The 15,881-nt window shown below is 40.1% G+C and overlaps 2 protein-coding genes across 4 annotated transcripts in view; both read left to right on the top strand.

The window, feature by feature from the left end:
• Window positions 1-15,881, top strand: part of gramd4a (GRAM domain containing 4a) — a 471,921-nt gene that overhangs the window by 282,885 nt on the left and 173,155 nt on the right. The window lies entirely within an intron of this gene.
• Window positions 1-15,881, top strand: part of tbc1d22a (TBC1 domain family, member 22a) — a 163,629-nt gene that overhangs the window by 116,530 nt on the left and 31,218 nt on the right. For all 3 annotated transcript variants that reach the window (XR_014272295.1, XM_082510800.1, XM_082510801.1), the window contains exon 12: window positions 4,151-4,278. Coding sequence is in view for 2 of the 3 variants with exons in the window: in XM_082510800.1 (XP_082366926.1) it covers window positions 4,151-4,278 (128 nt within the window). In the remaining variant the exon portion in view is untranslated. The remainder of the gene's footprint in view (window positions 1-4,150; window positions 4,279-15,881) is intronic.

The following is a 15,881-nucleotide window of genomic DNA, read 5'->3' as shown; positions in this document are numbered from 1 at the left end:
TCACCACGGTCGTTTCAGACCCTTCTTATCCAAAGCCTTACCGCCACGGTGCAAATCTGCTATCACATTGGTCACTTGTGTTTTCAACTTTTGAGGGCACAAGGTGGAATTTTTGCATATTACGTGGCCTTTCTTTTATGTGAAGTAAAAGGGAAAATAAAAGTCTGCTCTCGCTGTGCTTTGTGCTGATTAAACTTTTTCATTTTATAGAGCTGCGTCGTGCAGGAGAGCGTCAGAGTGTCTGTGTAACAGTTAAACAAATAAAGTGGGATTTGGGGAAGCTAGAGACACACACAACAGTCAAGATGTGTACACACAGCATGTCCGTCTAATTAGTTTACTCCCTGCAGAAGGAACCAAGCCTGTGTCTGAAGTAAATAAATCTTAACTCCTTTATACTTAGATACAACTTCACTGCATGCCATTTTAAGATGAGATAAGATATGAGATACTTCAAACCATATTTGGGCAACTATTTTACATTTTTTAATTCTGTTACAGCAGTTGAAGTAATATTTAAAAAAAATATTCATCTGTCCTTCTGGCAGCAGAGCTGAATCAGTCTGCTAGAGAAGTGGGCCAGAGGGTGGTCAGGATTATCCGTGATGGATAACAGTCATTTCAGTGACCTCCTCTCCACCACAGCTTTAAAAGTGCACAGTTGGCAGCCAATCGCAGAGCAGCCTTCCTAATCATTTTATCAGTCTGCCAGTGTCACCTGCTCCAATGCTGCTCCCCACAGCAGACCCAGTCCGCGGCATTTGCCTAACTGTTGTTTTTGGTTTTTTCAGCTTTGTTGTTTGCGTCTGTTTGAGCGAATTATGCCACCCGAGCAGAGTTTACTAGTGAGAAGCCCGTCACTCTTAATTTGAAAGTTCAGTTGATGCCTTTCAGTCCTCTTTGTGTTTTCCTCACAACCTGGGCAGGTTGCTATTCTAGCAGTTCCTCATATGATTCAGTTATCTCTCTCTCTTTCTATTCTCTCTTTCCTGGGTTCGCAGTTGGTAACAGTAGCTCAGGGATACTCTAACCAGAACCTGCAGCAGGTAAAGAGTGGGTCATGTACAGCTATGCCAAGCCCACTGAGGCTACAGAGTGGAGCAGGGACTACTTTTGGCAGCTGCAGTCCAAGATGGTGGAGTTGGAGTTAATCCACAGGATGAGAGACTCACTGGAGAGGCAGCTAATTAGATTGCTAAGTTATTTATTTGTCACAAAGTGCTTGGCAGCCTTATAAATGCTTATAACCATAAAAAATTCATACATCCATCCCTGCTGCTTGGCAGGTACAGACAGTGACAAATGCTGACTAGTCGGCAGGATCGCGGTTATGAAAAATGAAAAGCTACACTGTAAATACGCTAGGTACGCATCAAACAAAAGGCGAGCAAATTCAAAATAAAACCGGTGTTTTAGAAAAAAATGAAGACCTCAAGAAGCTAAAAGAAAGAAATGAAAGGGGGAGGAGGAGAGGATAAAGAGAACGTGCGAGTGTAATTACTTTTTATACCAAGCAAGGCAGAATCCGAGGAGCTTCTCACTAGTTACTGTACGACCTCTGACCTTCTACTGACCTTCTACTGCCCGACAGCCAGAGGCTACGGTCTGCCGTGGAGAGCAGACTAGCCTGCTCTGTGGCCTCCGTCCTCAACTTTAACCAGCAGTTGGAGGGAAGACAAGACTCATCAGTCAATCAGTGTCTATAAGACATGTCATGCTCAACCTCCCCGAGCCCTTCTAACAACCCTGCCCAGTATGCTGAGCGCTGTGTGCCAGCCAGACGGCTAAAAAGTCACGAATTTAAGCGCCTCACTTTTTTTCCCCTCTATCATTTTCACTGTCCCACCCCACCACGATATCATCTCATGAAAAACGACTCCTCCTTTCCACCACTCCCCCACCCCCACCGCGCACCTCTTCCCCTTTGTGTTTGGTGAAGCCGCTAATATTAGGCAGAGCAAGTTCATTAGTGTAATTTAACATTGTCTAAAGTTGTTCCACTCTCTCCCTTTCTGTTTGGCAGCTAGCTCAGATCTGCCACCATGATGCATTTGCCGTTAATGAGCTAGCCTTGTTTATGCTTTTACAGCAGCATGTGATAATTAAACTGCACAGAGGAGTGTGAAATAATAGCTTTGTGTTTACTTTGCGCCTTTGCTCATGTGGTGGAGTGTGTGCATTTCTGTTAGACATGTACGTAAGCTGAGGAAGACATGTGCCAATCAAGTGCTGGAAATCAACAACGTATGTGGTATTTTGTCTATAAGGTTTTGCCAATTAAAGGTTAAAAGCTGAATTTGTGTGTGTGTTTGTTTGTGTCCTTGTGCATGCCATTCAGCCCTGATTAAGAGCCCAGAGTGTCAGGGAAAAGGATGGGATAGTTCCTTGCTAACTGTTTTTTTTCCTTCATAGATTCCCTGACAGCTCTGTAATTACAGCTCTATTATGAAGTGTGTGTGTCTAGGAGAATGAGTGTCATGGGTTTGATGACTGTGGAACAGGGAGTCGCTGAATATTGAGTGGTATTTTTAATCTTTTGTTATGTAAAGGCGCATTAAACAAACATTTATCAAGAGCAGGGGAAGGAACAAAGGCAGCCATTCTCACAGTCACTCCCTCACACACGGCGAGCTTCTTCTTCTTCTTCTTTTTTTTTTTTTTAAACAGACGTTTCCGTGTCTCATCCATTTTTCCCTGTGAGCGTCGGTGCCAGCGTGCCGCGCCATGACACTGACACCGCAACCGCATATTGAGAACGTGTTGAGATGCCATATGCAACATATGGTCTGTTTTTTTTGTTTGGTGGTTGGAGACATGAGCTGAACCAATTGTAGGAAGGAAGAAACAAAACACTGTTTTAAGGGTACGAGGAGTCTCCGAGTTGGCGCCTGTTGTTCAGCTGTTTGTCAATGGGAACTGAGCAGCAGTGATGCCACAAGAGTTAAAATAATGGAGGAAATTAGAATCCAGCTTACCTAAAATACAGGTCTGTTTCTTCATTACAGCAGACTTGGAAGTTTCTGCTGCTTGTGGGGCTGCGTGCGCTCTGGGGGGGATTTAATGCAGGAGTAAAAATCTTTTAAAGCCTTGGCCTCAGGGCAGCAACCAAAAAGGGAATAAAAAGCTAAGGTTTTGTCAGACGGTACCTATGTTTTCATGATTTTGCGTCATTGCTAACTCGGTGCTTCTTTCACTGTATTTACCTGCATGCAGCCAAACTCTGCTCAAACACGATTGGTCGGTGGAACTTACAGAAATTACAGATGGAAAACCTGAGCCAAGAGTTGCCTACAGATACTGTATCTGCACATCTATATGCACATAGAAATATACTGAGTTAACTCCACATGCACTCTAATTGTGCTAGATATCACTGCAGTCACCCCCATAATTCCAAAGGAAAACAAAACACAAACACTGATTCAAAAGCTTTGACCATTTCTGTAATTTTCTATCTCTGCAGTAAAATAAACATCACTGATGCAGAGAGGTCAATGTGATGGTATAAAGCTTAACACTTAGAGTCCCAGGAAGTTGAACCCCATCTTTAGAAATCCACTGAAATGAAACATTTTTGAGGACAAAGTGTCTTTCGACAAGGTTAAGGTCACATTTGACATTTGCGTTATTCAGATTGACTTGGGTTAGAAGTCAGCATAATACATTTTTAATCAGTTCCTGCTCAAAGCAGTCGTGTCAAAGAAATAATTACTACACGCCCTATACGTTACATACATCCATGCCTTGGCTCCTCACCTCTGGATGCCATTGACCTACTTTATATGCATTTCATTCCTCGGCGCAGCGGCCTGCAATTGCTTTAGAGGGTTGTTTAACAATACAATTATACTTCCATTTTTCATCCTGGTTTAGCTTTTCTGAGACAGTTTTGATAGCTCTGTAATTACATCTCTGTTATGAGGGAAAGGCTGTGCGTGTGATAGTGACTGCAGCAGTAATTAACAGAGAAGGGAGTTCTGAAGGAATCTGTCTAGCTACATACTTGTTACTGTCACCTTTACCATAGATAGAGTATTTTTTTTTCTTTGCCGCTCCATGCAGGATCTCTGCTGTTTTGCTTTTGTCTTTACACAGAAAACTGATGGAAAAAGTTTAAATATATATTTTTTTATTATTATTATTTTGTCAGAATCTGTGCACCGCCACATGCAGCAGTACGAGGTGGAGTACCTGCAGTTTGCCTTTCGCTGGATGAACAACCTCCTGATGAGAGAGTTGCCATTACGATGCACAATCAGACTGTGGGACACCTACCAGGTACAACAAAGTTATTGTTATTCTGCTTTCTTTTTGTTTTCACTTTATTTGTATGTGTTTGGTTTGCAAGTTTTCAAAAACTTGATAATCTCTTACTGTTTTGATATCAATTACATCTCAGCCAAAGCACTATGATGCACCATTATATCGACGTTCTTCTGTTAACATTACAGATTTTCTCCATGGTGTTCTTGATTATACAGGGCTGGTTGTACAGCTTTACTTTGCTGCTTGGGCCCACCGCACAGTCTTGCTAGTAAAAGTTTACACTTCAGTTTGACAGAGGGGTGTTATTTGTTCATGACATAGAAATGTTTAAAAGTGGGAATAATAAACATTCCTGAAGCATCTGGCAAAGAAATCTCCATGTGTGAGACAAAAGTTTTACCTGAGTTAACTTATGGCTCAATTTTTATTTATGCATGAGTGCCACAGTTAAAGCTTGACGTCAGACTGTGAGAGACAATCTTAATCTCCTTCAAACAAATCTTGACTTTTTTTTTGTGACATTTACACTGAGCTTATAAGCCAGCTTGTAGAGTCAGAGACAGATTTTTAACCTTGATCGGAATGGTTGAAAACCCCCATAATGCTTGCTTATATGTGTATGTACATCTATATGTATTTCTAATCCACAGATGTAAAATAGCACAATGCACATTTATTAAACAAAGGCCTTAAAAACCTTAAAAAATAAAATATTGCAGGAGTTATGTGTGATCTCAATATTATAGCCATAATGTTTTTGCATCCACAGTATAATCTAGAAGGCTGTAGAAGGAGAGCAGCCAGTAACAGTTAACCTCGACCCCACATACAGCGATTAAGGATTCAGCATATTGAATATAACTGTTCAGATATTTGATATAAAAGAAGGGAAAAAACAATGTTTGTTTGTTTGGTTTTTAAGTTGTAACATTTGCTTCTTTATAGATTGCACTACTGTTTTTAGGTTTTTATATGTGAAAAAAATATTAAACCTACATTAGCTAATTTATTGGTAGGTGTGGGTATGTATTTGGGTTGGGGGGACTTCCCAACATTTATACCTAGCATGGGATCAAATTAAGAGGCTTGCAGTGCACGGATGGAAACTCCAAAGATCTTAAAGAAGAGAAAGGCTTTACTAGTCGGCCTTCAGTCGTTAGTCTGTGAAAACGGAAAGATGCAAGATCAACCTCGAGAAAAACGATTATGAAATGTTTAAAAAGCAAACTGCACTTTAAGTCTAATAATCTTTCTACATTATATAAATACATGTAGAAAATGTTCTTAAACCCAAATAAATATGTACATTTGACCTTTACTATTATTATAACTGGTACCAGTTTACTTGCATGGGCATAACACATTTTTTTTTTACCATTGCCATTTAGATACTGAATTTAATTTAAAATATAATTTTTAAGTCTTAAAATTAAATTGAACGTCTTCATACCCGTAGACTCCCTGAGAGAGTGTAATACTTGTTAGGTTACATGAGAAGTGTCGAAGGAAAAGGAATGAAAACCAAGTTTGAAATAAACTTCTCCCAGTGATGGCTCTGTGCCAGGCCTTTGCAAAAACACGTATAAGCATCTTTGTTGCTGTCGTCTTGCAGTCACAGTTGTTGTTATTCCTGCTGCCTGTTCTCAGCGTCTTCACCGTGACTCAGAGTTTCTGTCCTCTTCTTTTCCTTACGTATTGTTCTTATCTTCCATTACAGCTGAAAATGCTGATGTTTCTCGTCACATAACCTTTAGCTCGTGTCATTTGTGTTTGCGTCACTGAAAAAGAGACTGCAAGTCTTGCGAGTCTAAATCAGACATTTTTCATAAATCTGAAGTATTTTGCTGTGTGAAATGTAGAATGTAGTAAAGTGAATGAAGGGAATGTGAAGGAGTAAAGTCTGCAGAAAGATTCAGATTGACTGCAGTAAAAATAGACGCGTACAAGAACAGAATTATTAGGGAACTAAAACAGAAAAGTTAAACATGGGCATGTTGCAGCTGAAGTACATAGTTCACTGCCAACAAGCCATAGCTAGTAGTAAACAAATATGGTCAAAATCTGTATGAGCTCTGGCTTTGGGGAGTATAACATAGATCGCAGCTGGCACACAAAAGGGACATGGCAGAAGCATGTTCGTGCTGTGCTTGAATTAAAACACCTTCAGGGTATTTGAGGTCCACAGTGAATCAGATTTGTCCTTTCCATAAAAAAAGTCTGTGTTGTTGTTTATCCAATCTTCTCCCATGAATGTCGAGTTATATATTTTAATTAATCACTCACAGTTTACTGTGTGAAAGAGGAATTGTGATAGAAGTAATAGCTAATGAGTCCAAATTGTAACGTAGTAGAGAAACACAATAAGCTACAAGTAATCCAAGGAAGGGGCAAACCGGGGGAGCTACAGATTAACAAAGGAAAGGGAGCGATATTTCTATACATGCACATTATAAGGATAAGGATTAGTGGATACATGTGGGAATGTGACAAAGTCTAAACAGTAAAGTAAAGCAAGTCACAACTACCAAAGTAAAACAGCAAATAGCCCACCCCTCCATAAACAGTAACTGGAACCTAAATATAACAAGAACGAAAGATTCAAGTTACTAGAATCTAAAGAAAATACAACCTCGACCTAACAATAATCAAACATTATGTGTGTAGAATCAGAACAAAATCAAACCAAACAAATTTCATAACAATAAATAAGAACCCAGAACGCTGCAAAAGCCAAAGTGTTGTACCGTTATAGAAATGGTAACATCAACAAAACATGTGAAGTCAGAAAAGAGATTGTGAAGTGTAGAAGTTCAATATATAAATAAATATAGATGGGAAATTATTAAATGGACAACTCCCAAATCCAAATCCAGTAACAGGTGTTCTTGAAACATTTGTCATGTCATTAGGTGAAAAGAATAACTGCAATTTGGCAGTATTCCTCATATGGAAAAAAGCAGCATTTCAATACAACGCTGACATGTTGCATTTTAGCACTGAATCCAAAATAAATCCCTGATTCTTAGCACTGTCATGAAGGGTTAATGTCATTGGGCTTAAACATCTCACTATACTCACTGGTCTGGTCGGGAACCCAAACCAATCACTATTTGTATTTAACTGAAGAATGTTTTTGGAAATTCAGTATTTCAGATTACTTGAGGGACCTGAAAATTATCTTCATAGAGAGGTATGTTTGTGTGTTGTCCACATAGAAGTGGAAGGCAACATTATGCTTGCGGGGAAATGGAACCTACAGGGAACAATGGAACTGCCCAGTGCAGCCGAACGATATCAAAGACTCCAGTCTCAGCCTGTCAATAGGGAAGCAAGAGGTAGGAAAGGTGGGGGCCGGGAGGTTAGCAGCAATCAAATTTCAAAATAAGGTTGCTCATCATTAAATCGATTGTGGATGGTAGTGTCTTCTCATGAAGCTAAATAAATAAAAATACAACATGCTGAAATGAGCCACAGAATATACTTGAACATAAAATCTTGGTGGAATCTGTGTGTAGGAAATGCTGTCTGTGCTATGCTCTGGGCTATTCTAATTAACTATTTGAAAAATAACAAACTAAAGACCATCTTTTTCGAGATATAGGAGCAGACCCAGCTCTACTATATTAAGGTCTGTATTATATAATGTCTGCATGGTGTTCCTTTTTATCTTTTTATCATGTATCTCTAGTTAAGAGCTGACTGTTTTAGAGAACAGAAAATACTGTTGTCTTCTCTCTATAATCCACTCAGAGAATCATAAACTACGTGTGTCCCACAGAAACATTGCCCTGGCATTTAGTCATAACTCATGTCTCATGTCCTGAATGCTGTTTACACAGTGATGTCACAATAGTGACTACGCTGATAGTTAGCACCGCAGGGCAGCCTCAGTTTAGGTTTTGATATTCTTTGTTACAAATTATCTGTCGCACATACCAAATGGAAGACGATGCTTCCACAAGCCTTACATAACATTTAAAACTCTATGAAAACAAAAATCTATGAGTTAAGTTGCCTCTGCAGTGTTTGTTTAGTAGCCATACAGTACTATGCAGAAGTTTAGCCAAATGAAAGCACTCAGTTGCTTTAGCAGTCCCTTTAACCTTTAATCAAATATCAATGAAGTAGATGTATAACTGTATTTCATATAATTACTTTTCCTACACTACATACAGTCATAGTGTACCACTACAAGTTTGATCTGATATTCAAGAGTGTTGGTGGCAGCTATTGTGGACCTGAGCATCGAGCCTAAAGCTGGGGCTAGGACTGGGCTCCAGAGGTCTGGTAATGTCACTTGTTTCAAACTTGACAGTTTGGGAAGTGTTGTAGTCTTCACCAAAACCCAGAGTCAGTTCAGATGGTGTGAGCGTCTGACACGGCTGGCTCTTGGTCACTTCACTGTAGAGGTGGGAGACCCTTGTTTTTCCCTGAAAGAAGCTGGAGGATGTACTTGCAGCTGAGGAGAAGGGTGTGCAGGCCACTTTGCTTAGACTGCTGTTGCAGCACTGAACCATAGAGAACAGGCAGGATTCATTATAGCTTGAGTTTAAAAAACAAAACAAAAACAGCACAAAACCAGGAAGTTTAGTGAGACATTATGTAGTGCAACTAGAACCCCTAAAAACAAAACAAAAATTATATTTTTAGTTTATACCTCAGACAGTTAGCAAAAACACACTATAATAGTTCAACCTGAAATCTTCATCGAGGTCTGGCATACACATCGGAATTAAATATCAGCTGTATAGCAGTCTACCAACACCTGTGGCAGACTATACAACGGTGTTAAAATAAAGGCAAAACCCACATGCAGCATAGAAAAATACATAATTTTTGCGAAATAGAAGATTGAAATATAGAAACTCTGAAGTGACCCTCTGACCTTGAAACAAAAGAGGACTACAAAGAGCCCTGTAAAAGAATAAGAATCCCTCCCCATTGAGTCAATAGCTTGTAGAACCACCTTTAACAGAAATGACTTGAATTGTTTTCTTGTGGAGGGATTTTGACTCCCTCTTTACAACATTGCTTTAGTTCGTTGTTGTTTTTCCCGGCATTTGTCTGTACACAACTCTCTTAAAGTCCTGCCACAGCATTTCACTCAGGTTGTGGTCTGGACTTCGACTCAACCATTGCAACACTTTGATTCTTTGCTTTTTCAGTCATTCTGTTGTAGATTTGCTGCTGTGCTTGGGATCATTGTCCTGTTGCATGACCCCATTTCAGCCAAGCTGTCGGCAGTTGGCCTCACATTTGACTTCTTGAATATTTTGGTGTACATGGTTAACTCCCTGAGGGGAAGGTGCCCAGGTCCTGTGGCAGCACAAAAATGTTTGTGATGATATTCTGTGTTTGGTTTTTGCCAATCATGGAACTGTGCATTATGGTCATCTGCACTTTGGTTTTGACTGCCCAAAGGACATAATTCCACAAGTCTGATTGTCTGATTGACGAGTCTGCATGGCTAAGGCGTCTAGCAGATTCACTCCAAGGAATCTGTTGATGTCAGGGTTAGGGTCTATTAAGATTGCGGTATTTTGTTAACACACACCTAAAAGTTCCAGACCAGCAAACTACCAAATCTTCTGCTTTTCTAGAGGTGCTCACCAGTGATGATTCTATTTATGCGTTCATTTGATGAGCAGTATCTGGCTTCGACTTACCCTATTAATTCTTATGAAAACAATGAGAATGTACTTTGTGTTTCGCAAGAATGCATAGACTGTAGCTCAGGAGGTAGAGCAGGTCATCTGCTGATTGGAAAGTTGGTGGTTCGATCCCGGGCTTCCTCTCGTCTGCATCCCAAGTATCCTTGGGCAAGTTGCTCAGCGATGCATCCATCAGTAAGCACTTAAAAGCATAGAAGATGATGAATGGGTGAATCTAGCATGTTGTATAGAGCGCTTTGTGTACTCCGGGAGAGTAGAAAAATGCTATTTAAGTCCATTTACCATAGAGTGCTATGAAATATTTCTTTTTCATATGACTGCATGTGTTTGGTCCACCTCAAGTCGAGCAGTGAATGATTAAACAGTGTTGTTGCTTTGTCGTGACTTGACAGCAACGCTGGTACACATTGTACTTGTAATGCATCCTCTAAATATTTGATGTTTTACAATGTCGTTTGGACGGCACCCTCGACACACACCTTTTGATGCAGCACACAAACTCACATTCACCTCGTCTTGGCAGGCTCGGTCACAGTCCCTCACCTCCAGTCCTGACCTGGTAGGGGAATTAGGCCATTTCCACTCATGAAACTTTCAGAGGAGCTGACAGCAAAGCACAGAGCTCTTCTTATCTGTTCTACTCTGCTAGTCTCTGTTGTCCTTTTTAAAACTTTTTCATCGCATTGCTTTTCTTTCACGCGCCCCTTATGCCCTTTCTTCTTGTCATCTCTCTTCTCATCTCCCAGTTTACTCTTCTATCCCTTTCCCTCCTCTTGCTCTTCTCCATCACACTTGCCCTCAAACTATTTTTCGGTGTGTTTACCTTTGCATGTAGTTTTGACCTTTTCCTGTTTGCCTAACAGACAGCTGATAGTTTAGTGGTTGTATAAACCCCTTTACAGCACAACCACATGCATTATTTAGTAATGTCTAGAAGATTGTTTTGTAAAAAGGCTCCTTAATTCATGTTCTTGACTTATAACGAAAAAACTAGTGTGTTTGGGTTTCTCCCAAATGCTGATATTAAACAGAAAGACCTTACCCTTTGCCACTGAGCCTCAGTATATGTGTGTATGCGCGCCTGTGCGAGTGTCTTCCAGGGGAGATTTTAACCTGAGTGTTGTAATGTCTCTGTTGTAGTCTTCTCTCTGCGGTGTGGCCATCTGTTCAGTAGTGTGATCCAACACAACACAGCGCTTCCTCTTTCTTTCTCTGCGTCTCGTGTCATCTCTCTGTCTGCAGACTCTTCTCAACATTCGTTTGTTCTCTTCTCTTCTTTTTTTTTGTCTATTTTGCCCTCAGCCTGCTTTTCCTCTTTTTCTCTCCGAGACTTGTTTTTCCCCCTCATTTGTCTCTATTGATCTTTGAAAGAGGGAGAAAGGCACAAACCAAGAGAAGGACACAAGATATAGAGCGAAACACGCTCACATGCACAGACTGCTCTTCCCTTGGCCGAAAAACGGGCAAGCAGACAGACAGACAGGGACCAAATTATCCCTGTTGCGTGGAGCATGAAATTAGCAAGTAGCTCAGTGTGGCAGCATTAGCATGGCTGTTAAAGGGATACCATGACATTTTGGGTTTCTGAAACATGGTGCTTTTTCCATATGAATGGTTGAATTTACCAAGCAGGAAGCTGTTTACCTTTGTTTAAAACCACTGGGTAAGATCTAACCAATTGTATGGATTGCTAGTGGAAATAAATGTGGTAATTTACTGCAACATAGGTCAGAACATTAGCTTAGATTAAGGTTAAAAGCACAGAGCAAATTAGTCAAATGCACACAGGAGTAGTCGGCTTCTTCACAGACGTTGAATTATTTTTGCTTTGATCTCCTTATTAATACAGCTTTTACATTCATTAGCGGTTGAAGGAACTAAGTAGCCGACTATTATTGAAGTAGTGAGGCACAGTTTGTAATCTTGTGCTGCTTTATAGTTTCACTTCACTACATTTCATGGAAAGTTTATTCATTTTGTAATACATCAGTTACACACACAGACATAATGTTTGTTTTTAAATAGTTTTTTTTTTTTTTTTTTTTTTTTTTACATTATTGCCATGTTATGTCAGACAAACATAAACAAAAAATGGATGGCTGTCTCATTTCAGTCCTTCCATTTGTCAATGCCAGCCAATCAGAAGAAAATTAGCTTAAGAGGTGAAGAGCTGAAACTGTATCATTATCTTAACTTGTAATTTTCTTGTTTTAGCATTTCCCTGTAAAGTAATTTGTTTTTTGATTATTTTGAGCTGTGGATCATCCACGGCTACTCTAGTAAAAACTGAAAATACAAATGTGCAGCTGTGAGTGACCTGAATAAGCCACTTTAAGCTTTAAACCGGTGTTTTCCAACCTATGACGCGCGTGATGTTGCATTAAGACACTTTCTCACTCTCTCACAGTCTGTTTCTAAAACCTAAAAGAGAATTATGGATTTCACTGCAGGGCAACCTGCACGTGGCGAATAAAGCCTTGATTGATAAGACTTGCTGAACTAATTAGCTGTTAGCAGTTTTATCAATCATGTATTTATTAACTACTTCATACTTTTTTTTTTTTAGTTCAAACGGCATTTTTCAAATAAAGCGATGCTTTTGTAGTTATATTTTTACATGGTTGTATCTGAAGTAAAGAATTGGAATTTCTTCTACCAACTTTTCCAAAGTTTTCTCTTTGTGGATGTAAATAAAAGCTGCCACTTAAGTAAGGGGGACAATCCCTGAGGAAGTGTCCCTACTCGCTTTGGCTGCCTTCCTGCGTCCTCTCCATAGCCGTTGTTGGCCCTGCGATCACTCCAAACAATCAGATGGGCCTCTGTAGACAGGACCCTGGTCACTGTGTTTTCTCTCTGCCATGTTCTCACTGTCGTGAGGAGAAATATTTCTCTCATTTTTAAAAAAAAGTTTTGTTCTCCCTCACCCCATCTTGACATCGAAGCAGCATTTTAAGTGTCACACTGGTAGCATTTACCACAAACTTCAATGTATGGTTTCCCCACACATTATCACCTATGTTCTCTAAAACCTAACCATGCATTATTGGCACTCATGCTAGCTTTGAATGCAATTATTTTCTTTTAAAGTCAGCCTGCTCACAAACACAGAATGAGAGTGAACAGAAGCAGCAGGGTTCCAAAATGAATTAAATCCATGGCAAAGTGGGAATTCAGATTTTATCATTTTTGCCTCCTTTTCCCCTTTTGATTAGCTCTGGTGCTTTGTAATTTTAAGTGTTGCCTAGAGCAGGGCAACGCATTAGAGCAGCATGCACAAAAACACTACGCTGAACTTGACTGGAATTATATTCAAAGCTGTTTGCCTGAAAAACTCTGCAAACCTTCTCACTTTCTCTTTAAAAGGATTGCATCATGAGTTGACACTTGTCGTCAGTTTTTATTTTTTATTTTTTGTGAGATCCCACGTCCCAATTTACAATTCAAAATATCCCTGTCTTGATATCCGGTGTTTAAATTCATCGTGCACAACATCAAATCCAGCTACGAGTGCGCAATTCCACACAGGAATACTTGTACAGCTTGTAGCAGTTAATGCCAACTTTTGCCAATCACTAATGTTGCGATGTTCCTACACAAAGGATAGGAAGGGAGCTTGATCATATTCAGTCTGTGTAATTGTTACATCACTTTGAATCTGCTCCATTACCGTCTTCCATCATCATCGCCTTTTCACCTTGTCTAGAGACGACTCGTCAGAGTATCGAGTTTGTCCCACGTCAGGCCGGTTTGTCTTGGAGCAATGAGACTAGTCAGACAGCCAGCGCAGCAGTTTAGAGAAGCTATGACATTGCGCTACTCCTCACTCTGCATTCCTCATTCCCTCTCTTTTCTCCTCCGTTCACCCTTAGCCTCCTACCCTTTATGTCTCTGGTGACCCCCCCCTCCCTTTTACTCCTCCTGTTCTCCCAATCGACTGCACTCAGCATACCCCTATCACCCCGAGTCCTTCGCCCCCCTGTTTTCTCCGTACTTTGATCAGCGGCGCTTGTCAGTCAGAGTCTTGCGTGTCTCAGCCAATATGGCTGCCCTGACACGAGGAGGGTGGAGGACCAGGCATAACAATGGAGGAGGAGAAGAGGTAGAGACAAGTTTGACGGAGTCACCTTGACTCCTACGACAAACTTTGTTTTGCAAATCATAATGACGAGTAAGCCTTGAGCACCAGCGGCAGCAGATAACATAGCTGTGGATGGGGCAGCAAGAAAGAGCAGTGTGCCGATGAAATAAACGGATGGTGGTAAAGGACCATTTACAAAATACCATTTTATTTATATTTATATTTGAGTTACCAGAGTCTATACGACTAAAAACTAAACCAATATAAAATAATTAAGACATTTCTCTGTATTCAGAACTGATTTAGATGAATTGATGCTATTATGTCTGTGCCTCAACTGGAACTAGAACCAGGAACTCTTGTCATTAAAATTAAGATCAGTTGTTTAGATGGGTGGAACTTGTATTATGACATATCCTGGCTCTGCCTCATACTCTGGCTAACCCGCAAGCTCTTTAAGGGGCTACATCTATTTTTAATTTAGCTGAACTCTTTCTCTCACCCCAACCGGTCGCAGCAGATGGCCCCGCCCCTCCCTGAGCCTGGTTCTGCCGGAGGTTTCTTCCTGTTAAAAGGGAGTTTTTCCTTCCCACTGTCGCCAAAGTGCTTGCTCATAGGGGGTCATATGATTGTTGGGTTTTTTCTCTGTATGTATTATTGTGCGGTCTACCTTACAATATAAAGCGCCTTGAGGCGACTGCTGTTGTGATTTGGTGCTGAATAAATAAAATTGAATTGAATCAGTCATTTAACCGGAATATGTGTAACATAGTAGCTCATTCGGCTCCTGGTCCGTCATAATTTACAGGTTGGTAATGTGTGAAGTGAGGTTTTTACAGTGAATATATCTTTGTATCTGTCCTCTTTTGAAAGCACGGTATGTATATGCGGGGCTAGAAGCTTTCACAACAGCCTGTTCCTACAGGTGGGTGGATCGATCAATACTGTGTTTATAACCCTTAAGTTGAGTATGTAGCCCACTGAATTTTTCAAAAAGAAATTATTTTTTGAAAATAGAAATGAGCAATGTCTGAATGTTTTTGTGTTGACTGTCACATCCATTTTATTTTTAGCCTTTAGCACACATTACATGAGATACATGAATAATATATGAAAAGTCTGTTTTGTTGTGTTAACTAATTGTTGTGGAAAGTAAATTTAGTGGTCATTAGGATGTGTTTAGCTTGCACATTTCATCTTATAAGTCATGACACACCGATCTCCCCCACATAAGCTGCCTTTATAGGTTAAAAGTATCAGTATCGGCAATACTGGCCCTATATTTACTTGGTATTGATCCATACCAAACTATCACACACTCCTACCGGTTATCTTAATGTGTGGAGTTCAGGGGCCATCTGTAAATTGTAGCTATGGACAAAGAACCACAGTTCCTCTCACCCGGAGTTGTGTGAAGCAGAGAAAAGCACTAAATCCTCACCTATCAGAAGCTCCATCAAGCAAATATTTGAAATTTAAATGACTCATATGATGAACCAATTATCAGACTTGACTGTTCATTTTCTGTCAGTCAGCTAATCCACAGATCCTTTCAGAGCTAATAAACTTAAAACAGTTTTAATCATTACATAGAAATGCTTCACAGGGCAGCCTGTCAGTCATGCACAGAACAAATTATGAACAGTTTTAAATCGTATTTATAGCAAACAACTATTAAACATGCACATTTTTTGAATATTGAGCCATTTATACTGTGGCCTGCATTACTTCACAGGAACATCAGAATAATTCTGGCCTACAGATGCAGTGGCATTTAATAATTTCAACTTCTGTGCCTTAAACGCATTAAAGTGAAGAAGAACACGAGTCATATACCACCAATAACTATGCAGTCGGTGGAGGCA

The sequence above is a fragment of the Aulonocara stuartgranti genome (genome assembly GCF_965226115.1).
Source record: "Aulonocara stuartgranti genome assembly, chromosome: 17".
Classification (NCBI taxonomy): Eukaryota; Metazoa; Chordata; class Actinopteri; order Cichliformes; family Cichlidae; genus Aulonocara; species Aulonocara stuartgranti.
This window is presented reverse-complemented; position numbering and strand designations above follow the sequence as displayed.